General features: G+C 45.0%; 1 protein-coding gene across 8 annotated transcripts in view; it reads right to left on the bottom strand.

The window, feature by feature from the left end:
• Window positions 1–465: 465 nt before the first annotated feature.
• casz1 (castor zinc finger 1) overlaps window positions 466–25,579 on the bottom strand; it is a 259,395-nt gene continuing 234,281 nt past the window's right edge. For 5 of the 8 annotated variants that reach the window (XM_046343850.1, XM_046343848.1, XM_046343851.1 and 2 more), the window contains 14 exons: window positions 22,926–23,090; window positions 20,290–20,462; window positions 18,868–19,760; window positions 15,077–15,212; window positions 14,481–14,544; window positions 13,260–13,414; window positions 13,011–13,133; window positions 11,189–11,512; window positions 10,445–10,652; window positions 9,316–9,487; window positions 7,286–7,434; window positions 6,283–6,514; window positions 5,032–5,349; window positions 466–4,149 (listed from right to left, as the gene is read on the bottom strand). In XM_046343850.1, coding sequence (XP_046199806.1) covers window positions 2,852–4,149; window positions 5,032–5,349; window positions 6,283–6,514; window positions 7,286–7,434; window positions 9,316–9,487; window positions 10,445–10,652; window positions 11,189–11,512; window positions 13,011–13,133; window positions 13,260–13,414; window positions 14,481–14,544; window positions 15,077–15,212; window positions 18,868–19,760; window positions 20,290–20,462; window positions 22,926–23,090 — 4,410 coding nt within the window. In that variant the 3' untranslated portion in view covers window positions 466–2,851. The remainder of the gene's footprint in view (window positions 4,150–5,031; window positions 5,350–6,282; window positions 6,515–7,285; window positions 7,435–9,315; window positions 9,488–10,444; window positions 10,653–11,188; window positions 11,513–13,010; window positions 13,134–13,259; window positions 13,415–14,480; window positions 14,545–15,076; window positions 15,213–18,867; window positions 19,761–20,289; window positions 20,463–22,925; window positions 23,091–25,579) is intronic. The other 3 variants (XM_046343847.1, XM_046343852.1, XM_046343853.1) reach the window with 3 other exon arrangements.

Here is a 25,579-nt window from a genome sequence, read left to right on the forward strand (position 1 = left end):
TATTGGTTCTGATTGGTTCCTCTCTGACCAGAGGCGAGCCCTCATTGGGCGGCCTGACAACAAATATTGTTGATTCTCTGCTATCTGCAACGATGCAGATATTTCACTTGAATGTCTATTGGGACAAACTTTTACTTCAATGTCTACTGGGACAAAAGCATTTGGAAGAATAGAACGAGGAAAGGTCACATGAAGCGAGGCTTTGTAGCTCTAAGCGACCAGAGCAGTTCCACAGGTCTCTCTGCTATTAGCGGTCTCTATCCGGGGGGAGAGAGACTAGCCAGACACTAAGTATTATCACAGAACGAGAGACCAGTTCTCTGCCCTCATGACTTGCTCCAGCTACCTTATATGGGTTAGTCTCTCTCCCCATGAGGTTTTGATAGTGTCAGTATTTTGGGACTTCCCCCTCAACACATGACCCCAGACGTCATCGGGCTACAGCACTACTAAGCAGAACATATGTATCGTTATAATAATTATGGTTTCTTTATTTTCAACTTTTTACAAATCCTGCTATTGTACACACACACAGGCACACACATAAACTGTATTCAAGTGCACAATATCTTCCAGCCCAATAGCTATTCCCAAAATGTTGTCAGAAAAACTAAAATAAATAAAAAGTGATGCACTGCCTTGCATTTGAGTCCGTGAGAGAGGCACGTATGCCCACAGCAAAGTAAAATGTCAAAGAAAATATCAAATTAAGGAAAAACTACAAGCACACACAAAAATGACAAACAGAAAAATGAATAAAACAAAGTGTTAAATAAACCAGAAACATCCATTAGTAGGTCTAAATCAGTGTTCTTTTTTTGTATTAGCTTTGAAAATGTCAAGGTAAAAAACGGAATCCCCTTACTGCCTTCAGTGCTACAGTGTGGCAAGGGTCCTAACAATGTTTACTGACTTCCTCTAGAAATCTAAGGGGGGGAGAAAAATTATATTTAAAAAAAGGTCACACACACACAAGCAAACTATAGTGGGGTTATTTCAATGTTTGACTTTTTATTATTCATTTCTCCTTTAATTGTTTTCTTTTTAAAGGAAGCTGTTCATCAAAGAGCATTTTGTTCATATATAGTCTTTTTACAGAAGAAAATACTGTACAACCTTTTTTCTTCTCTAAACAATATTTTGTGGATAACAATCTACACACATAATTCCCTATATTATGATTATTTTTTTCCAAAGCCATATTCAAGAAATAATTCATCATAACAATTTTCACCCCCCAGTAAACCTGAAGATAGGTTAGACTAACGTGTTTTGTGTGATAATTTAGTACTACAGTATCTGAGCATTGTCATGTTTTTAATAATTAATTGAAATCACAGTTCTTCTTATTAGTGTCGTTATTAGGCCACCATAACTCGGGCATGCCCATTTCATATTTAAATCCTCCAATCACAGAAGCAAATCAAATCAGTCCTTACTTTAAATAAAACACAGAACAACAGTTCTTTGTCACACTTAACAACTATTTGTGCATCAAAGCAAAGTGAACTAAAACGACATCTTAAAGCAAATTCCCTGTTAAAAGATGCATGCCATATTTTTTCTGAAGATAAATCTAAAAAAGTGCTAGAACACCCTAAAAATGTCTCATTGCAAGGTCACATAAATATTAAATAAAACCGTTACAATAGGCGCTAAACCACAGCCATAGTGAATGGAAAACAAAATGTCCAACATTGACACATTTTGCTTTCTGTCTGTACATTTCAAACAAACACTCCCTGACGCTACCTCTGTCATTCCTCATTGCATCTGAGTGACTCATCTTTTCCTCTGGTCAGTTCATTCAGACCCCCAGCTAGTTAGTCATGATGGTTCCTCGCCTAGTTCTAAATCAATATTCCGAGCCGTCTGATTTTACTATGCAAGTATAACGCAATCGTAATGCAATGATGCATATGGTAACAAAAATATGTTTGAATATCTATCATCGTTTATATAAAAGTGCACTATCCAAATGCAAACTTAATAGGTTCCTCGGCAGGGGGTAAGGGTTACAATTGCAAGTCCACAAGCTTGATTTTGGTGAGAATTTAACATAATTTCCCAGGTAGCTGCATACACAGAGCAATGCTCGCTCAGAGATCTATGCCCATCTGCAGTTGAGACTGAGGACACAGTCACTGGTCACTTCTATTTGAAAATGTACATTGAGAACGTAAAAGAACCTTGCAAAGGATGAAGAGAGAAGGGTACAAGCCAAAACACTAATGCAGACCCCTGCACTTAATGTAGTAATAATTATAATAATAATAGTAATAATAATAATATTAATACAGAAATAGGATCAAATGTTCAAACACATTCTGCTTTAGAACTTTTCCTTAATGTAATTTAACAGTGATGTCTTTCCCTTTCATTGTTAACAAGGGTCCTGCAGCTCATGTAAAGACTGCACCAGTCATTTCCTTTGTATAGAAAAGTTCACACACACTTACGTATATAGTTATATAGAGATTTTTTTTTCTTATCGTTTTTTTCCACGCACAAAAAAGGTTAAAAATAAAAGTAAAATAAATTAAAAGTCAAACATGCACGCACACAAAAAGACTGCTGTGTAGTAAAATGTTTACATTGCTGCCCCACGTGTAAAACAGGGCCTAATTTGTTTGTTTCTCTGTTCATTTTTTTATGCATAATTTAATTTCTATTGTTGGTCATCTTGTAAACATCATCATAAATCATTTTGGGCCATAATTTCTTGTTGTTGTTGTTGTTGTTTTGTCTTCTTGTTGTCATCTGCAGTGTCTCTAACCTTGATAAATGAGGCCACTTTAATTTGTTTGTTCATAGTATACAGGATACTTCTTCTTCAGTGTCAGAGTATCTTTCATGGGTCGGCCTCTTGCTTTTCCAGTTGGGAAGTGTCAGTGTGGTTTAAAGAAGCGTCAAAACTCTCGTCATTGTCCTTGTTGTCGCCGTCGGGCTGTGGCATCGAATCTTCGTACGAGTCAGTGTTCAGATCCTCCTCCGCCTCATCCTCATCCTCCTCATCTTCCTCTGCATTGGCCTCTTCCTCGGGTGACTGGTCATCTTCGGGGTCGCCCGATGTTCCCGTGGTGTCATCCTGAGGAGCGGGCAAGCCCAGCGGTGGCATGGGGTTGGGCCCAGCAGCCATGGTCAGGCTCGGGTCATGGTGATGCTGCATCTTTTTGCTCAGGTCCAACGAGTCATTGAGGCCCAGGCCAGCGGCGTTCTTCAGGAAGAACAGGGAGCTGCTGGTGTCGGTGCCCAGGTTGAGGGAGCTGTCCAGACTGACCAAGGAGTTTGGATAGGGGTGGTTGTAGTCAGATGCCACGCTGGCTGGGGGGTAGAGCATGGAGGGGGCATGGTTGTTGTTGTTATGGTGATGATGGTGGTGGTGGGAGAGTCCTGGGAGGCCACCAGGCGAGGCTGGAAGAAGGCCCATGGAGGCGTGGGGCACCGCGGACACTCCTCCAGTCATGTGGTGCGCCCCCTCCTGACGGGGAGACACCGACGGCAGCTCGCCGCGCTCCTGCTTCTCATGCTTGCGCTTGTGGGAGTCCATCTGGGACATACCGACTACAGTGTGCTTGCACTCGGGGTAGGTGCAGTGAAAGTGTGAGCACTTGAGCTTGTATTTGCAGTCGGCAACCTCGCAGTCAGCGCTGGAGCTAAACTGGCAGAAGCCAGCGGCGCTGATCACATCTTGCTTGCCATGGTGTTTGCGGTGGGCAGTCACCTTGGTGCTGTCCGTGCAACGGAAGCTGCAGCGCAGGCAGTGGAAGTGGGTGCTGTTGCCGGAGAACTGGCAGTCGGAGAAGTTGCAGCTGAGCGATGACTTGAAACGCTTGAAGTCGTCCAGGACCAGGTTGTCCACGCGGTCGTGGTGCTGCGCATGCTTGTACATGTGTGTGCGGCCGCAGAACTTATAGCCGCAGTTCTCGCGGGTGCAGTGGTAGTGGGTCACCTTCAGAGAGAACTGGCAGCCGGAGTCCTTGCAGTCCTCGTACAGATCATAACGGCGGAAGCCCTCTAGCATCATGCCCTCGTCCAGCATTTTGCGAGCAGAAGCCGTCTTACGCCGCTTGCCGAAGGGGGACATGTCCTCGATGATCCAGAAGCGTTTCTTGGCGCCGGTGGCCGTAGGGATGGAGATGGTGTTGCCTACAGAGAGAGGAAAGAACATTAGGACTCCACAACTGATCAACTTTTAGTGGTACAGCACACTAAACAAGCTGGGCCAAGGGGAGATCTTCATTTATGGAATTTCTGAGAGGCTGTCCTACATTCCCAATTGTATATTGTTTTGTCTTTACAAATTATTGAATAAGAAGAAGGGAAGGGGGGTGGGTTAAATGATAGATTGACTTTGCTGCTAATCGGTACTTGACATTTTTACTGGGTGTCTACAGCCTCCAAACAGTGGCAGAGATGTGGATCTTGGCGGCCCCTCTTATCTGCCTTTGGTTTACGAGGGGTAGCCTACCTTGCCGAGTCCCCTGGAGTCACTGCTAATGATGTGATCCCTGTTCGGCTCGACAGGAAGCAGGGGCCTCGATAAAAGTGGGGGCACGATTAAAATAAGAGGCGGCTGATGCGCTGCCCATTAATGGAAGCTAAACAAGGCCACGGCTTTGGACTACAGGTGCTGAATTTACAGTGCAGTTTCCACAGCCTTGTAAATACCAAAGGGGGACACTGTGCATAACCTGCGTGTAATGGAGATGTAAGACCAAGCTCCATGAGAATAAGGGAATGGCTCAAATGGAAAATAAAGATTAAGCAAACAAAAACGTTTCTATGTCTCATCTAGACCGTATATCCAGACTTTTTCAGGCTAACTTACAGATGTTTTCCCAAATGTTCACTTTTTCACAGTTTTCCCAAATAATGTTTGTATGGTGACTTTCCCCATTGACTTTCTTTCGTGCTTCAACAACCATTTTGAAAAGTCATACTGGATCAAACAAGTACACACTGAAGTAGACTACATCTACACCAATTGACACTGACAGCTACAATGTTGGTTTGCGTCGGGATAAGTACCTGCAGCATCCTGCACTATAGGGACGTCATTTTTAACCGGAGACGGAGTGGCAATGATGGGGCTGAAAGCTGGTGTGTTGGTTGGCATGACAACACTCCGAGTGGCTCCGAGAGAGGCGCTGAGCAGAGAGTATGACAGACAGGATGGAGAGACGAGATATGGGAGCGAGGGAAGAGGAGGTCGGAGGAGGGCAGGAGGGAAAGATGGAGCCTGAGACTGAAGTCCAGGCTGAGGAGGAGGTGGTGGAGGAGGTGCGTTTTGGGGAGTGCTAGTGTCAGCGGGGGTAGAGGGAGCAGTAGTGACCGGGCAGCCTGGTCCTGGAAAGACAGGATGACCAGGAAGTGTAGAAAGACAGGAAGGGAAACAGACAGACGGGTAGACGCAAACATACACAGACCCATTCAAACACACACAGACCCATTCAAACACACACAGACCCATTCAAACACACACAGACCCATTCAAACACACACAGACCCATTCAAACACACGGGGAAGGAAGGGAAAAAGGGAAAAGATAAGAGAATGATACAAAATGAAGCCGAATCAAGAAAGCAAACACCAGCCAAAGCAACAATGATGAAAATGGTGGATAACATTTGACACAAAATAATGGAAATGTGAAACTCATTTGATGAAGGCAAGATCAGATTTTGAAAAGCAGAGAATCTGAGAAGTTTTTGCCACAGGGATAGCTTTCAGGTAAAAGGGAAATGTAGTCTACTATATCAAACTTACATTGCCATAAGTTATTACTGTAGAAAATGAATAATGGAAAATAAATGGCCTCCGAATAAGAGAACAGTTACTTTATGGATTTTTATTGGTTTCCCACTCTTCCTATTGTTACATTTTCTTTGTTGTAAAAATAGAATCCACTACAAAATCAGGAAATTATGATTTTGATGAGACATGGACATGAATTGACATGGCTGTGTCCTGTGAGTTCTAATGGTACTGTAAATGATGCTGGATTTACAATACAAACACACTACTTTATTCTAACTTCATAACCAAGTTTTACTTGCTTCTTTAATAGAACTTGATAGACAATTTACTTTTCACTGAAATTAAACAATATCGCCATCATTTCACTAAGCAACACCGTCCATAAATCCATTGTTTTTCTTGTTATCAACTCTACAGTATGCATTTGTATGCAAGTTGCTATGGCCACAATGTTAATACTCACTCCTCAACCAGTCTGGCTAACCCTAGCCTCTATATCCTGCCTCCGCTCCTCAACTCACCTGCTGGGGAGCTTTCATTGCCCACGGGGGTGCTGCTGCAACTGCGGTCCTGATTGGAGGACTCAGAGGAAAGGCACAGGGGGCTGCCCCCGCCCATGTAGTCCATGTAGTCATCCGTCTCGTCCATCATGCTGGAGAACCCATGGGTCATCCCCGGGTGGCTGCCCATGAGGCCTGAGCCCATGCCCGACAAGTGCTGCATGTCATCGGCCCTCTGGCCATGAGACACCAACTATAGAGGACCACACAGGGGGGAGTACATATTGTAGGGAATGTTCGTCACACTGGATTCTTCTTTTTTAAACATTATATTTATTGACATATTTAAATGTAGGGATTCCTCATTTATGTAAGATATTCTCTCATGGGGCACCAACTGTCAGGCATACGTATACTGGCACTACATCACCATAGAGTACTGATTTAACAATGACATTGCTGGCGGTGGTTTGCATATTGCAAGTATGTAAAAACACAGTTCTTTAGAGACACTTTCAGTGGAAAAAATGTACCTCCATGATACTTTTTTTGAGAACGACAGCATATTAGCGGAAAATCCCATAGATACACTGTAACATGAAGGTTAAAACAAATGAAACATGCACAGTGTCACCAAAGGTGTTCATTACTCATGATCCATGCATCTGACTCAGGAATCAGGAAGCACAATGGAAAATTATAAAACCCAAAACCTTATGACATGATCTGCCACAGTCACATTTTTCAGTGAAAGGGTGTGTGAGGAACTGCGTGTTTTTGCATACTTTCAATATGCAAACTATCACCGGCAATGGTTCTATGGAAACTCCCCACATATTTGTCTTAATAATTGCACTGTTCAGAACACACACACACACACACACACACACACACACACACACACACACACACACACACACACACACACACACACACACACACACACACACACACACACACACACACACACACACACACACACACACACACACACACACACACACACACACACACTTTTCGTTACCTGGGATGGAACCCTGTCAAAGTTCTTTCCCAGCATTCTCCTCATGTGTTTGCGGGAGTGCGAGGTCATCTGGTGCTTGAGCAGGAAGGAGAACTGGCAGCTCTCGCGGATGCAGTGGAAGTGACTGTTCACCTGGTTGTACTTGCAGCCTGCAAAGAGACAATGACACGGTTTCTATCACAAGGTGAAGAAATCAACTTTTTATTATTTGTTACATATGACGTTTTCACAGAGTTTAACTCAATGCTACGTGAGAAATGTGATGTTTTCACATATGAATTTGGTATTGCCTGGCACATTTCAGAGATTCGCCCAAACTACAATTCAAAGCAGCTGTAAATGTCAGTTATTGTACAATGTGAAGTGTAAGTGTCCATTTAATGATGTCCTCTAACTAGCTCTGAAAACCTGGTAAAATCCTGTCTTTAAGAAGCTCTACTTTGGTTTAGATACAGCATCATGACATAACAGGGACAAAAACAACCGTATATGTAGGAGGCATATTAGATTAGATGACTCCAGTGTCACACTGAGCCGGTCTAGGCTGCCGTGGACTAAACCTGTGGAGCTCTTTTATTACAGTGACATCCTTTATTCAATTAGGAATTTACATAAATACATTATCCTATGCAGTGTAGGCCAATAATGCACACACCCCTGCAAACCAAAGTAAATATACAATTATTCCCATATTAAATTCATTTTTCAAAATCGAGCCATTGTCGTCTTTTCATTTTTTTTGTGCCATGGCACTGTTGTGTTGTTGTTGGATTCTTCCTCTTTTATTCTTTTCCTCACTTTTAGGGAGCCATTTTCAAATTGCTTCATGATTTCAAGTTAAACGTCGGCTCCTCCAAATATCATTATATAAAAGCAGGCAGAAATAATTGAAAGAGCAAAATGCTGGGCAGGTGCTAGCATGTCAGTAACCATGGGACCAGGTGCACGAAACAATAGCTTTTGTACACAGTAACACTGCACATGTACTTTAACCATGCAAAGTTGAGTCAATAACTGTAGCCACTGACATTCAGGGCCTTTATGAGACCCTTCCAGGTAACTTAATCGGCCGTGTTCAGTTGAATGTTGCTGCCATGGATACCACCAAACCCATAAATGTTTTATAACTTGAGTGCTTGCTTTAGTGATCCCTTTTACCTTTAAAATACAAAACAATACAACGGGGCTGATCAGGATAGAGGACACTAATTCCTTTTTTGTCTTTTTCATTTGTGTTCAGAATAACTTTTTAGAACAGCCAGAAATAAGAGAAGACTTTTAAAATGATTTGGGAATGATGATGAGGGGTGACTGAGAAAAGTACACAGCAAACACAAACAAGTATGTAATCGCTCATTTCTGACAAGATTTCTTTTTTTTTTTAAAGAACCTTAGTGGGTTTGTCCCTTATAAATATATACATATACATTCAAGTCTAGTATAACATATAGCCAGACATTTAAGTTATATGAGAAAGAAAGCAACAAATATATATGTTACAGCGCCGACAATGTAATCACTAGGAAAATAAGGTTTCACATTCATAGTGCCTATGCAAAACATTCCATAAAAAGTTGAGTACGAGCCAGACTTGTTTTATGCCATGTGCATTGCTCTGTGATAGCCAGACTTGTTTTATGCCATGTGAATTGCTCTGTGATAGCCAGACTTGTTTTATGCCATGTGAATTGCTCTGTGATAGCCAGACTTGTTTTATGCCATGTGAATTGCTCTGTGATAGCCAGACTTGTTTTATGCCATGTGAATTGCTCTGTGATAGCGTGACAACGTGTTTGCCAGGATTGGGAGCAGCTCTCTCTGTGACAGTTGAGGCGTATAGAGAGAATATCTGCTCGGAGCGTCCACAGAAAATCAATGTGGAAACATCACTACATCTCTCTTGATTTCACACCCTTAACCCTTACATCTCTCACTGGCCGAGCAGTGAGAATGAGAAAGAGAAAGAGGGAGTGAGAGAGTGAGAGACAAAGAGACAGAGAAAAAGAGACTCGTTTAAATTGAAAGCTTACCTAGCCTGCCACACTCCTCTCTCTTGGTGAAGTATTTGAAGCCATTGGCGGCGCGTCTCTCTGCCTTCTCATGCTTCTTGACATGCCAGGGAAGCTTGGTGGTGATGTTGGTGACAAAGTAGCAGCCGGATCGCAGACAGTGGTAATGGCCCCTCATTCTGAACTCACAGTGCTGGAGGAAGGAAGGCAGAGAGGCAGAGGGGCGGTCATCCTAATGTAAGACTGGGAAACCGGCTAGAACAATGACTTTAAACCTAAGTTGCTGCTGATCGACTTGACTTGTGGATACAAACTACAGAACAAAATGTTGCGAGATAAGCTTGCTGAATTCCCAACCCGTTTCTGTTCTGATGTCTGATCAACGGATCTTCGGTTTCCCTATTTGTATGTATTTATAGTTACCGCAGGTCCTACAATAAACAGATGTTGGGGTGCTGCTGACTGCTCAAATGGACATCTAGTTTACTCTACCAACAATTCACACCTTGACACCAACTACCCCCTTGTACATTTGGAAGGATCGGTCTATCAAATACTCTCTTACCCACCCCTCCCTTTTTTAAACTTGTCGCCACACCACTATCTGTTTCTGGCCTGTGTCCCACATAGGAGCCAGGCTATATAGGATTATCTCAGTTCAGGTGGGTAGGGGGAGGGAGGGAGGGGAGGAGGTGGATATGGGAGGGGGGGCTAAGTGAGAGGATGATTTTAGACACATTATTAATGAAATCAAATCCTCCAAATCCTCCAAATATTGGCTCACGAGAGGCAGACAGGAGCCTCCATTAAGGGGTTTAATTTGAGAAACATTTGCCAAATTTTGCCCTATTCAAGACAGCCTTGTTTATTGTGCGGCTGACAATGATTTATTAGGTAATATCAGCTAAATTGGCCTTTTCTGAGGGGAGAATGCGGCAGTCAAAATGACATCATTGACATATAAACAGACATTACGGGGTGAGTCGACTGTCGTCTCCCAGCAGACAGAAGACAGACGAGGAGCGGTTCTGAAAGACTGGAGTTAAATCACCTCAAATACAGGTCTAATAGATTGTATACTTCATGGTTAGAAAACTTGATGATATGACAGTCATTTGCTGGTGCTTGGAGAGGGAAGGTGGGGACCTACCTGGTTGGGACATAGACACTGGAGGGAGAAGTAGGAGAACTGGTCTCGAACGTTGACCAGGTGGTTGTTAGGGTTGATGTGGTCCAAGCAGTGGGATTCGGCCTTCCCCGAGGTCTTGCAGACGTACTTGCAGTTCCCGAAGAGACAGTGGAAGTGGACCTTGTTGGAGTACTTACAGTCAGTGGCCAGGCAAGGGTCACTGTATGAACAAAAAACATAAAAGAAAGGGGGGTATGTTCAATACCTTTTTCTAAACAGAAATAGGACAGGGCTTCTGTACTGCGGTCATGGAGGGATGAAATGCTTCTGGTTTTCATTCTGTCCGTCTAATCAGGGACCTGGGACGCCAGGGGAGTGGACTCTCTGACCAATCAAATATATCATTATTAGTTATACCAGATGAATTAACTACCAGGTAGATAGGAACACCAGCCGTACTTTGGCACTCAAGGGCTGGTAATTGAATAGCCCTGGAATACAGGATCTCCAATGTCCAAGAATATCCAAATCCACACATCTATAACATTTCATTTAAAGTATATTGCCATGACAGGTCATGACAACCTTGCTTAAACCTACGATTCTTAAAACTATCTTTCATATTATAATTGTATTTTTTGTGTAGCCTAATGAAAATACAACTTGTCATGTCAGTGGTCAGTGATTTTGCCTGAACGTGTTCAATAAAGGTGCTCAAGTCAAAGTGTTTCATGCGTGTTATTTGCAAGTCTCACGGCCCCTTACTTGTCCTGGAACTGCAGGAAGCCCGGTTTGACCTGTGGCTTGGCGTTCTCCAGAGAGGTGGTGGCCAGCGGCGAATTGGCAGGCAGGTGAGGCATGGAGGCATTGAGCTGTGGGATGCTGCCCGTCAGCTGCTTCCATGCCAGCAGTGAGGGGGAGGAGCCATAGCCGCCGCCTGACGATGATGACATGTTGGCCACGTCCATGGCGGGGTTGTTAGCCATGGAAACAGGGGCGGTGGACTGGTGGGATGCTCCGTCGCCGCAGTCCTTGACTTTGTTGAAGTGAGGCTCTGATTTCACCTTCAGCGTGGCTCGTAGGTGGAAGCTGAACAGATGGACATGGTGGGGACACACTAAGTCAGATCTTTCATTCAGTCATCGACTCAAATCATCGGCTTAACACTTGTATAAAGCTTTCTAAGCAAAATTGCTTTTACACAATGGACTGTAATAAACGTAAACAACCAATACTATAATGATCATCATGATTAAATACATTTGCCTCATTATTAAATATACAGTATGCTTCTTTTATTGTATCAACATGGGTTGGGTTGACCGTTGAGATGCATGAGACGCTACGGTCACAAGACGCAGACCTCCTAATTGTCCCTAGAATTTCTAAGCAAACAGCTGGAGGCAGGGCTTTCTCCTATAGTGCTCCATTTATATGGAATGGTCTGCCTACCCATGTGAGAGACGCAAACTCAGTCTCAACCTTTACTGAAGACTCATCTCATCAGTAGGTCATATAATTGAGTGTAGTCTAGCTCAGGAGTGTGAAGGTGAACGGAAAGGCTCTGGAGCAACGAACCGCCCTTGCTGTCTCTGCCTGGCCGGTTCCCCTCTTTCCACTGGGATTCTTTGCGATTACAGAGGGCTGAGTCAATGGCTTAGTGGTGCTCTTTCATGCCGTCCCTAGGAGGGGTGCGTCACTTGAGTGGGTTGAGTCACTGATGTGATCTTCCTGTCTGGGTTGGCGCCCCCCCTTGGGTTGTGCCGTGGCGGAGATCTTTGTGGGCTATACTCTGCCTTGTCTCAGGATGGTAAGTTGGTGGTTGAAGATATCCCCCTAGTGTTGTGGGGGCTGTGCTTTGGCAAAGTGGGTGGGGTTATATCCTTCCTGTTTGGCCCTGTCCGGGGGTATCATCGGATGGGGCCACAGTGTCTCCTGAACCTTCCTGTCTCAGCCTCCAGTATTTATGCTGCAGTAGTTTATGTGTCGGGGGGCTAGGGTCAGTTTGTTATATCTGGAGTACTTCTCCAGTCTTATCCGGTGTCTTGTGTGAATTTAAGTATGCTCTCTCTAATTCTCTCTTTCTTTCTCTCTCTCTGAGTTCCTGAGCCCTATGACCATGCCTCAGGACTACCTGGCATGATGACTCCTTTCTGTCCCCAGTCCACCTGGCCGTGCTGCTGCTCCAGTTTCAACTGTTCTGCCTGTGATTAATATCATTTGACCATGCTGGTCATTTATGAACATTTGAACATCTTGGCCATGTTCTATTATAATCTCAACCTGGCACAGCCAGAAGAGGACTGGCCACCCCTCATAGCCTGGTTCCTCTCAAGGTTTCTTCCTAGGTTTTGGCCTTTTCTAGGGAGGTTTTCCTAGCCAACGTGCTTCTACACCTGCATTGCTTGCTGTTTGGGGCTATAGGCTGGGTTTCTGTACAGCACTTTTAGATATCAGCTGATATACAAAGGGCTATATAAATACATTTGATTTGATTTGATGAGCCCTATGGCTGATCAGAAGAAACATGCCTATGGCACAGTGTATCACTTGGACTAGTCTTCTGGTGCAGTGCCACCACACTCACTTGGCGTGTTTAATGGCTCCGTCCATCGTGCTGAAGAGCGCCCCGCAGTCCTCCACTACACAATGGAAGTGGACCTTCTGCAGGAAGTCACACTGAGCCTCGCAGAAGTCCTCCGTGTCAAACCTGCACCCAGCAACAAAACAGAGAAGATATACAATTAGTATAAATAATAAAAAAAGGGGAAAATAATTAAAGAAATACAACGACATTTTACCCCTCTGAAGCATTATATTTGAGCTCTTCAAGTACCTGCGCAGATATGTCCTCCAGAGCTCGCTTGGTTTGTCTGGCATGGGCCTCTTCATGATGCGGCTCAGGTACTGTGCTGCCTCTGAGGTGTCGGCCCCTTGGCCGATCTCCATCTCCGTCTTCAGGTTCAGGGCACTGAAGAAGCCGGCATTCATCTGCAAAACACACAGCATATAAAGCACCACCGGCGGCAGTGTTAGCTGAGCGCGGGCCTACACACACACACACACACACACACACACACACACACACACACACACACACACACACACACACACACACACACACACACACATAGGTACACGCACACACACACAGGCGTGCAAACACATACACACACAATCTCACGCGAACAAACACGCACACACACACACACTTTGGCAGAGCGGAAGCTCAGCCGAGTTTACAAACAGCCGGCTTCTGCTTGAGCACAGGCCAAGTGCGCATGCCAAGTGTCCACTGTGAGCGACTGTGCTTTATGTGATGTGGTGACTCGGAACGGGACCCCAAAAGGCCTACATGAAGGGGAGAGCTGTAGGACATCTGATCATCAAGCCCCTCTCCCGTCAGGCCTCAACGGCCTCTTTGTCGAAACCACTCATGAGTGTGTTTGAGTGTGTTCCTGATACAACAATACAAGCAGAAGGGCAAGAAAACCCCCTTAGCCGGTAGTGTGAGTGAGTTTGCCAAAGAAATGGAGCCAGAAAACTCTTTAAATCATCAAGGTAATGGGAACCACCCGCACATTTGTATTAGTCAGAAAATATGTATGATTAAAACAATGTCCATTTCAATCTTCACAAAATCACACATTTAAATATCCCTCAGCAAACATTTACTCTTTTTAAAAAATGAGGGTGACTGTTTCTCTCCCCCCGAGTTTTTAATCAAATAATTTACAAACTCCATGAATAAATATAGAGTGATAGGAAGCCGGGGAAGAAAAAAGGAGAAAGGAGGAGGGGAAAAAATGGATGTCGAGTTCAAAACAGCTCATCAAAAAACAAACATCTCTATATATCTGGCATGGCACCCAGCTCCTGGTTCATTATATTAATTTGTGAGAGGTACGGTGGAATTACACCACATGAAAAATGGCTGGAAAATGTAAATGATACAAACTCATCTTATTAGCAGTGAAACATTAAAAAACAAACAGAGGCTCTGTGCGTCCCACTAATTTGTCTTGGGGATGAAAAGCGTTTGATGGATGGATCTTACCTTATTCATAAGCGAGGATAAAAGAGATGTATTTCCCGGTACAGGGTGTCCGTTTGATTCATTACTGGAACAAGGAAAATAAACAATGTTTAGTCAAGATTTGCATAAGAACAGTAAATATTATTATTTATCACAGGAGGGTGTGCATGTTTAATGAAGAGCAAAAACGCAGCTTTTAAACAAATTTTCAGGGAAGATTGGAGTTGTGGTTTATGTCAACATCCGAGGTGTGAGATCAGTGAGAGATGGCGAAACGTGTTGGAGGCCATATATTGAGATGCAATTTGAGATAACATAGTCCTTTTTGAGGAATAAAAAATAAAAAGTAAATTAATAATCATAATGGGGTCAAAACTGCTTTCAGAAATACGAGTCAGTGAACAAATCGCATCCCCTTCGCAAAGCTGCAGTCACACTTTCATCATTTCTATGAAGTACTCTCACACCAACTCTCATACAGTAACATTGCTTCATTTAGGAGTAAACCTGTTTTATTTAGGAGTAAACCTGTTTTATTTAGGAGTAAACCTACTTTTTTTAAGAGTAAACCCGCTTTTTAAGGGGTAAACCTTAGGAGTGTGTCCCTGTGACTCTACCTGTGGTCTTTTTTGCTCAGGTCCAGGCTGTGCTCTTGGATGGAGTCCTGGGAGGCCCCGGAGGTATGGTCGACTGGCTCCTGCTTCACTTGAACCAGATTGAACAGACTCGCTGAAGAACCAGCCAGCCCATTCCCTGAGGAGAAGCCAGAGAGAGAGAGAGCGACAACAAAGTTATTGTTGGTCAGCATTATTACCCTGTGACAAGATCCAATCTGACTCCTGTCCCAGCCGAAAAGAATACTCAGAGTGATAATTATTGCGAAATGATGTCAGGCCGTCAAGGCCTTTAAATGGTGATTGAGAGGCAGGAGATATGAGGGGAAAATACTCCTTTTTCAGCAGCACTTGTCACAACTCATTTGCTAGGCTGCCTCTTAACTGGTCATTAAGTCGGATGCTAATGCTGAGAGAAAGTGGCAGTCTCCGATTGCCCTCCCCCCCGCCCTCCTTCCCTTCCCTTCCTTCCTTCCCTGGTCCTTGTTGGCCTGACAACGGCAGGCAGCCAATGCCAACTGAGCATGCCCAAGAGGAACAGGGCTATGTCGGTCAGATTGGAGCTGACAGCCAATCAGATCAGTTCAAATAGCGTGACCTCCAGATCGGATTCTCCTCTGAATAGGTATTCAGCAGATGATGTCGTGAGTGAGGACAGCAACGGCATGATAAATAAATAAATAAAGACGAGAGGGGCGGGGGCAAAGACTGCTGACAGGAAGGTGAGTCCCCCCCCCCCCCCAATCCCCAAGTGATTGAAATATTAATTTCTCCTCGGGCGATATAGAGAAAGTCAGGCTTTTGGTAGACAGTAAGTGCTATTTTCTTCAAAAAAGAAGAACGAATGAGAGTGAAGGAGTGCCTGGCAAGGACTTTTAGGCCCTTGTGCTGAGTGAGTGCATCGCCTGTGATTGGTATTGTGTGGGGCCATGTTGTTTAGGAAACAGGGCCTGGTAGTGACGTATTGTGACGGGCAAGGTCGGGGAGGGCCAACTATGTGCCCTGCAAGAAAGCAGCTATGTGAGTGGGAAGTTGGAACCAGCGTCCCTGACTAGAAAATGACCCAGAGACATATCAAAGGCAATGCGAGTGGAAAAGCCAGTCTTGGGCCTTGTCAGCTCAAAGCTAAGGGACGGAGATGGGGATGTGTCAGTGTCATAGCCTTTTAAGCTGACAATGGCGTGGTGGTGGGGGGGGATGGGGAAACAAGGAGGAGGGGGTCGAAGAGAGGCCGTTTTGTGGCTGGGGTGAGGTCACTCCCCTAAAAAAGAAACCCAGTGATTAACTAGCCAGACAAATTGTCATTGGACATTACATCAAGTCAAAGACCTGATGAGAGCACATCATATGGAGGAATATATGACCTACACATAGACATTTAGTTAATCACATCAAAGAAAAGTTAGTAGTGAATGTTCATCAACAAAAGAAAATGCTTAGAGATCTTGGCAAAGATTCTTGTCATGAAAAAAAGGAGGAAGAAAATGTGTAGATTTCAACGTGGTGTTTTTTTCTGGATGTTCTCCAGGAATAACGACCACAATGTAATTACTCTGGCTAAGTTACAGAGGTCGTGCAAGATCATTTGCACTCTGTGTTTAATTAGTAAACCCTTCAGAGGCCTGGATCTTAAAAAAAACAAAAAAACATTTAGGGGTAAATTGGTGAGAAACACTGATAAAAAGCAGTCTATACTGAACCCATGAAAAAAATAATACATAGTTTACCACGGAAGAGATAGGCCCCGTAAAAACACACAAAAAAACCATATAAAAATAGCCACACGCTAAAAAGTTTCTCAAACATTTTTGACACTGTGAGCCATAACCACTTCCTCTTCAATTTAGCCGAAATGCCCTGTTCACACATATTTTACGAACAATAAGTTAAACTTCAGATCAAACCTAACAACCTAAGTGCCTCTGAAAACGTCTATATTCTCTATTACTGCTGTTTAAAAAAGTGAACGCGTAGCCCTGTGTGTGCTGAGCTCCCCTCATGTTCTGGTGCAGTGGAGAGACGGAAGGGGAGACAGCCCCATCTGAGGAGGCCCTCCTTCCCAGTCAGGCCCTCTCTCTCTCAATCTCTCTCTCCCCCTGTTACCTGCTGCCTGGAGGCCCAGAGGTGGAGCTCCGACTGACAGCCTGTGCTACCTGATCACACCTCCCCCGAGCAGCTGCCCTGCTCTCTCCCAGGGCCCCGTCCTTCTCCAACAACACCACCAGGCAACTAATCCTCCAGCCCAACAGCATGCGGAGACGCTCTCCTGTCTTAGCCCAATTTTCCAGTCTGTACCGCACCTGCTAAAGTCTCAGCTCGGCCTGTATCCTCGTCTTCTTTTTGCTTAGTTGTGACAGTGTGAGACTGTTTTGTTGTCTTTTAGACATCTTTATTTACTGTTTTTGCTACTATTGTAATGAGTAGTGGTTGTTTGTGTCCGAGCCCAAATAGTGTGTGAATGTGTGTGTGTGTATGTGTATGTGTGCTTGGGCTGTGTGAGTGTGTGTTTTGGAGTATGCATGCATGACAATGAGGTTGTTGTTTGTGAGCCCAAATTGTATGTGTGTGCCTGTGTGCATGTGTGTGCCTGTGTGTGTATCTGTGTCTGCTCTTGCATTCTGCAAAAAAACACCCTCTCTGTGAATGCTCTGGTGCGCTGAGTCATTTCTGCCTGAGCGATTTCTGTTTTTATATCAGTTTGTAGAGAGAGAGAGAGAGAGAGAGAGAGAGAGAGAGAGAGAGAGAGAGAGAGAGAGAGAGAGAGAGAGAGAGAGAGAGAGAGAGAGAGAGAGAGAGAGAGAGAGAGAGAGAGAGAGAGCAAGAGAAAAAAATGGGTTTTGTTCTTGCAATTTCTGAACTTAATTTCATTCCACCTCCATTTGCTCGGAACGAGCGCACGCACAGATAAGAGACCAATGATGAGGAAACATGTACAACACAAGCCCCGGGAGCCCCCTCCGAACGCCGTAAGAGACTTTTACAGGGCCCACTCTCCTCTCTGTCAGCGCATTTATCTACAAATGGATTGCAGGTATCTAGCTAACCATCGGCACAATAACAAGCGTGGAGCAGTGAACCACGCCTTCAGTATGCCCCTTCAAGCCTGGAACTAGCAGTTTGTGACTGCTACGTTCTCATCCACCGTGGGCAAGTGATATTGGTTAGGTGACCTAAGTGATCACTCTTTTAGCCCTTGCTGCAGTAGAGTGACTCCACACTAATGTTGGGGGGGGGTTGCGTCTTCCCCACAAACGTTGTGAAGAAAGACAGACTCTAGCTACACCCCTTTTTGAGGAGCAAAGTGTTTATACTTTTACAGAACTGTGCAGTAGCTAGCTCAACCCCCCCCAGAAAAGAGGTATAAACGCAAAGAGCAAAAAAAATATGGCCGACATACGCTAGAGCAGTATTTCCTAAAGTCAGTCTTGGGGACCCCAAGGCATGCATGTTTTGTTTTTTGCCCTAGCACTACACAGCTGATTCAAATAACCAAAATAACCAAAAAATGCACCCTTTGGGAAACACTGCACTAGAGCATTGCTACTATTACAACAAGCTGTGTAATAATGTGTTGAGCCATCTCACATTCCTTTACCATAGACAAAAAATATTCACATTTTAGACATGTAGCAGATGCTCTTAACCAGAGCAACTTAGAGTAAGTACATACATTTTTTAATACTTTTTTTCAAACTGGCCACCCGTGGGACTCGAACCCACAACCCTGGTGTTGCAAGCACCACGCTCTACCAATTGAGCCACATGGGACACTACAACATTATAAAAACACCCACCTGTGTCATGGTGGTTGCCAGAGGGCTTGAGGGCAGCTGCTGCCAGCCTGGCCATCATCGGGGATATGAGGCCCTTGCTAGCAGAGATCTTCTCCATGATGGAAGAGGCTGAGGCGTAGGAGGTCGGCGTGGATGCCATGGCGCCATCGCTGCCCGCCGAGGAGCAGCCGCCCTGGGACAGTGAGTCGGTGGGCATGGAGTGGGCGCCAGACGACACGGCCGAGATCAGGCTGGCGGCCGAATGGGGCAGCTGCATGGGCAGCCGGGGCATGAGCGGGAAGAAGGGATTGTTGACGCTGGCGAGGGCACTGTTGGACAGCGCCAGTGCCACAGGCATGTTGCTGGGCAGCGCCTGGGATAGCAGGCTTGACATGCGTGCCGAGTGCGGCAGCGAAGAGGTGGGCTTGAGGCCGCTGTGGCCACCGCCGGAGGACGACATCACCGTGGTGGGTGTGGCAAGCAAGTGGGCGCCGGGACCGTTGGACGACTGCTGGGTGGTGGGCGAGGCGCTCAGACTGGAGTTCTTGCTGCTGATGGCCGAGAAGTCCATGAGGTCGTCGTTGCTCGACTCGTCTCCGGGTTCCTCCTTGGGCATCAGGAAGGAGCCGCCAGAGGAGAGGGCCATCACGCCTGAGGAGCGGATGTGGCGGCGCTCGTGCTTGCGCTTGTGGGAGGTCATCTGGCTGGTGGAGGTGAAGGTGAAGCCGCAGCTTGAGCGGATGCAGTGGAAGTGGTTGGTGGCCTTGCTGTAGACACAGCCCTCGTATTTGCACTCCTCATACTTGTAGAACTTCTTGAAGCCATCCTTGGCATATGCGTCATCCTTGATGTGGTAGCTCTTGTGCTTCTCAATGTCGCACTTGTTCTTGAAGGTGAAGGTGCACCCCGGGCGCCTGTGGAAGGAGGGAGGGAAGCAGGGAGAAAAGTTCAAAAGATGTCACCTAAGATGCTAAGTTACAAGGCCTTTTCTGTACAGTGGAAAAGTTGAGGCAGTCGTGGATTGAAGCCACATAATCAAAATACTTCATAATGGAGGAAGGTGACACAATAAACCTCCATTGAGATATCATCGCTTTCACAACTTACCAGAGGTGTTTTAAACAGTGCCAGCTAAGGACCCATTCCAAATGACTGTTCGGCAAAACCAAACATGTTTTCGATTTCAATCTCATTTCTTACAATCCAATTTTTTATGTGGAGCCTACTAGCTCATCAAACGCATAGTATGAAGCAGATTCAAACTGCAGTCTATGAAAAAAAGACATTGATTCCGATTTCTTTGGGCAATCATGGATGCACACATTAAACAAAGTGGCTGGTGTGAGTTAAACTCAAATAGTGTTGAGACCTGGTGAAAAGAGACACCTGTAAATACAATCTCTATCTCGATTATGGGGGGGTACCCTGTTCTGATCTCCTGACCTGCAGTGGAAGTGGGTGGTCTTCTGCCCGTAGAATTGGCACTCCACCGTCCCACAATCCTCAGTGGCGCGGAACCTCTGAAAGCCATCGTTGATCAGCTGGGCGTTCTTCTTATGGAAGTTCTCGTGAGTCATGACATCGGAGGTGCTGGTGTATACCTTGTTGCAGCCCACCTGCAGACAGAGAGGGCAGTGTGGGATTGAAGCTTCTCAGTAATAGGCAAATCAATCGACATATTAATGATTCATTCATCAACTTATTCTTTACTTAACCAGGTATGGTATTGAGAACATCATTTGTTACCATAAGGACCTAAAAGAGGTGTGGAGACAAACCTTCAACTTTATTGACATCAATGAATAAATCTCTGACCCCAATCTTTAAGAGGCAACCTAGCATTGATTTACATTGTTTTTGTTTGTTCAAATAGCAGTGGTTTAGAACAGTGACTAAGTCAGTCTTTTTCACAGCGGGGCCATTAAGAGAACCGAGAAAGAGTCTGTTGAGAAATGAGCTCAGTGTGGTAAGAAAGAGTCTCTGGTGACCTAGAAATTGTAAGACGGACGGAGGTATTTTTTTCCAAGTTAGGCTACTCGTCTGTGTGACAAGTCGAGAGACCTTATCAAACATCATGTTAAGTAAAACAAGGCAAGTCTGCTCCGTTTGAAACACTGCGACGTGACAAACTTAAGTAAGAGACAGTGGTATAACTACCAGGGTCGTGTGTGGTTAAAAAATACCTTCCATTTAAGGCTTTCTTTTAAGCTGATGCTATTCGTATTCGGAGCGCTACAGTATGCAATCACCGCAACCTAACTGTAACTCACAGAGCAACTTGAGGGGAGGAGGGGGTAAGAGGTGGGGTAAGAGGTGGGCAGGTTGATTGTCACTTTCTTTAGTTTAAAATGTTCTGGTACTCAGGAGCCCTCGGGGCCCGGAGGAAAATACAGCTAATGTTTGAATTAAAAGCAGCAATTGTATATCATCCCTGGCACTTTTTAACCGGCGCAAAAGGGGCAACTTCTCCATATTGAGTCAAACAATGAAAAAAATGCCACTCTGTTTTTTCCCCACTAAATCAGAGGTGCCTGATGCCAACATCTGCAGGTTCTCAGGCCTGTTAAAACAAGGGCTGAAACGTCTTAATAACAATTACGCCGTTAGGGGGGTTTAAAAAAGAATATATCTCTGGCCATCCAAGCCCTGGGCTGCTGGCCTGCCGGTGAGAAAGCACTCGGCGCGGTGACACCTTGAAAATAAGCAGATGTGGAAAAAAATTAAACAAATCCGGTGGGGGGAATAATCTTCAACTCGTCGCTTGGTACTAAAAGATGAAAAATTTTCAGTTAATATAAACAAGTAACTGAATTTTTACCCATGCCAATTAAGGAGCGAGGAGAGAGTAGGGGAGGGAGAGAAGAGTGCTGCCGCCGCTGCTGCAACGACATGGGTTCATCCCTTTCATTTTTATTTTATTTACTTTATGACACCTTTTGTTAAACGCACAAAAACTGCTCTTAAATGGCAATTTGGGCTTAATGGAAAAAGTGGAAGAAGTGTAATTCCCTTTTATAGATACAGTTAAAGTGCAGAGCTCTCAAGACTCGGAGAGCTCATCGGTGTGCATCTTGTCATGCCTGAGTGGCCTGGTTTTCCCTAGGCTTGGCATGGGGGCCATGTCTCTGCTCACAATTTTTTTCATGTTTTTGGTGGGAGGAGTTTATGCTATACTCTCCATGCCACCCCAAATTTCCCCTAAATGGTATCACTCATTTTCCTTATAGGCTTCTGGTAGATTTGGGTGAACTATCCCTTTAAAGGACAGACACACTGAATCTGTATAGCTAGCCAATTCTAGAAAACGACTCCAGTATGTACCGTATATCCGGTACTGTGGTGTGTGGCTCTGGAATGCAACATCAATGAATTATGCATGACTCTGCAAAATCCCATTTCACAAGAAGCCTCAGATCTCCATAGGTGACAATGGTCATGGGTCTGTAATGTGTGTGGTGGAGTGCCGTGTGTGTGCGTGTGTGTGTGTGTTTGTGTGTGAAACAAGAGTGTGTATATGTGTAGCACATTGGGATGTGTGAAACTTACTCCTGAGCCTGAAGTGTCCCCACTTGCGCCAGCGAATAGCTAGCTTTTCGCCTAACGCCGACTGGTAAGACGCTTCAGGAGGGCGGTCACATGTGCTAGCAAAGCAGAGGTCCTGGTTTTGAACCTCGTTGTGAGCCGAATCAGGAGGAAGTGGTATTGGCTAAGCAAGCAGTGTGACGTCCTTTATAGTTGATGCCGTGACCCAGATGTACAGTTGTGCTCAGCTCAATGCTGGGGTCACTGTTGAGTAAGTTTCAGGGGTGAATGTAGCACATTGGAATGTGTGGAACTTACTCCTCAGCCTGAAATGTCCCCACTAGCGCCAGCGAATAGCTAGCTTTTTGCGTGGTGCTGACTGGTAAGACTCTTCAGGAGGGCGGTCACGTGTTCTAGCAAAGCAGAAGTCCTGGGTTCCAGCCTCAGTGGAAACCCAATCAGGAGGAAGTCGTACTGGCTAAGCAAGCAGCGTATCTTTCGAGTGTGCGTGTGTGTTTGATGTGTGTGTATGAGTGTATGTGTGCATGTGTGTTTACCTGCATGCAGTGGTAGTGGGTGCTCTTCCCGTTGAGGTGGCAGCCATGGTAGTAGACGCTACAGTCGTCCAGTGGGCTGAAGCGCATGAAGCCATGCTGCAGGGAGTTGTCCCTCTTCTTGTGCATATTGTAGTGCCTGATCACGTCTTGTTTGCTGGTGAACCTCTGCCAAGGGACAAAACGCACGGCAACAGATTGGTGTTTATTTAAATAGTCACAAAATCAAGTCACTATTGCTCTGGAAACAGCTGCAAAGCGCAGGAGCCAACTTGCAAAGTAGGAGATGAGGCTGTGTGTGTTGTAATGGAGAGGGCCAGACTCTCTCGGGACTTTATTCATACTTACATACATGGCCTCTATATGTCCAGGGCTATGTATGTGGCACTGATAGGTAGCAACAAAGACATATTTAAGAAGTGGGAAGTCTTCGGCTCGTATCGCTATTATTTTCCATTTCCTCCGTTTTTGTTAAATTAAGATGGATCACTTGACATGCAAGATCACAGTTCCGACGTTCCTGGCTTGTGCAAAATTATGTTCCGTGCAGATGGTTTCTCAGACGTGCAACTGGAGGAAAAAAAAAATAGACAACAAAACAAACAAACAAACAAGCTAACCAAAAAAAAAAACGTTTCCCCTTTCAATTCCCTCACCGAGATATGATTCCATTTTTAATTAAAGCATTAACAGTGCAGTTTTCGCGCCGGCTTTGGCTGTAATAAGGAGGGAATATGCTACGATACCCTCCTCAAAATGAAAAAGCCTCCTACACTGAGGAGCGGAGAAGAAAAACAGAAAAGGGACTCTGGAGAGACCTAGAGCAACCAAATCTGCAGTAATTGGGCTTAAGCTGATGTTACAGGAACTGTAACTAGAGAAGCCTGAATCAATGACTCTGGAGCTACTTATATCCATATTTATGTACAGTAGAGAGATAGATCAGGGGGAAAATGTAATTCAATCATTCTAAAACACATACAATTGCTTCTACAAAGTATGGTAATTCCTGGTGTATCAAGCATTTGTATCACCAAGGCCCAAATGAATGGCAGCTGGTTGCCATTCCTTAGTTCTTGACCCATTTCCCACCCCTGAAGTTGTATCTTCTGCAACCCTGTAACTTACAGTAGTACTGTATCATTCTGGCTGAGGATTTGTCACCAATAACTGATCTATTGATTTTCCATAGAAACAATGATTATCTTTGGCAGTAAATGAGGACGAGATGAGAAATTGAGCTGCGGACGTCCCACTGCATGTGATCCGCCATGGAAGCCAAAATAAGCCTGGTGATAGCTGACTAGGGTAGAAGAGCCTCTTTTCAGTTGGAGTCTGGGAGCTGGAAGCCACTTGACATGCACCATGTATTTTAGGATTCCCACCACTGTAGAGGATGCACACACAGGCCCATGAAAGGAGAATGCCACTGAGCCTGGCAGCAGGATAATATTCCAGGAGTGTGTCATGTAACATTTCATGAATTATCACTACCAAAGGAGGTGCTTATCTTAGCTAGGCCGGTTTTTGCCAGATATGTACACCCAAATGTCTAGATTTTGAGCTCTGCACTTCAAGTCAATGACAGATGGGGACTTGACCTGATAACCCCAACGAAAATTCTAAAGGGCGACTTGAAATCATTTCAAAGCCTTTTTTCTCTCCAATACATTCAGCCAAGTATCCATCCTGTCGAACGGTGAAAGCCTGACTTGTGACAAGTCATAGATGATATGCTTTGTGATTGGAGCTACAGATGCCTTCATTCGGAAAAACGGACGGGAAGGACGGAAAAACATACCGCTCAAGTTGCGTGAGGATCTGACGTCTTTGACAAATACACGTGTGTTTGTCTAACTCTTTTAGACCATATGCTAAGGCAAACACACAGGCCGGTAGTCTGATCTCCTTAACACTTTTTTTCCCTCCCTCCCTGTGCCGTACATGATAACTCTTGGGACTGGGACAAGATTAATAACGTGAAAGGGGATTAAAAGCAGACCCAGAGCAACGGCAGATGTCTCCAGGAAAATGATAAAAAAACACATCGAAAAGGAACCATATTTCAAGCATATTTACAATTAACCCAGGATGAAAGGCCAATTGTCAAAGACCAACTGTGCACGGAATCAGCTTAGGGAGAGAAAAAAAAGCCTTTGCTCTCAATTGGACGGGTGCCAGCAGTCATAACCTGTTCGGTGGACACACGTCAACAACGTTTCATCTGTGCCTTTGTTGGGCAGAGATGAAGTGATGACATATTATTCATCTCCGTATATCCTAGAACCCTTAGTTTTCCCCGCCAAGAGGTCAGGAAGACACGGAAGAGGATTCAAACTCTGTGCTCGTACACTTCCCCGTATTTGTGAACGGGACACTGAGTTATAGAGACGTCTCTGAATCACCCAGCGACACCGTCTCTATGGGTTCTCGCTAGCTTGAAGTTGAGACAGTAGGGGATGTAGAGTAGAGTAGAGCACAGCGCAGTACATTTGGAGGCACTGAACCATGGCTGTTAAGAGTACAGCATTACCCTCGCTGCTGTTATCTCGTTTGTCATGGTGACACGAGGCAAGGCCTAGACTAGAGAGAGGGGAAGCCTGCAATTTGTGGGAGATGGGGAAACAAGGCAAAACATGTGTCTGACTAGGTCACCT

The sequence above is a fragment of the Oncorhynchus gorbuscha genome, linkage group LG03 (assembly GCF_021184085.1).
Source record: "Oncorhynchus gorbuscha isolate QuinsamMale2020 ecotype Even-year linkage group LG03, OgorEven_v1.0, whole genome shotgun sequence".
Taxonomy (NCBI): domain Eukaryota; kingdom Metazoa; phylum Chordata; class Actinopteri; order Salmoniformes; family Salmonidae; genus Oncorhynchus; species Oncorhynchus gorbuscha.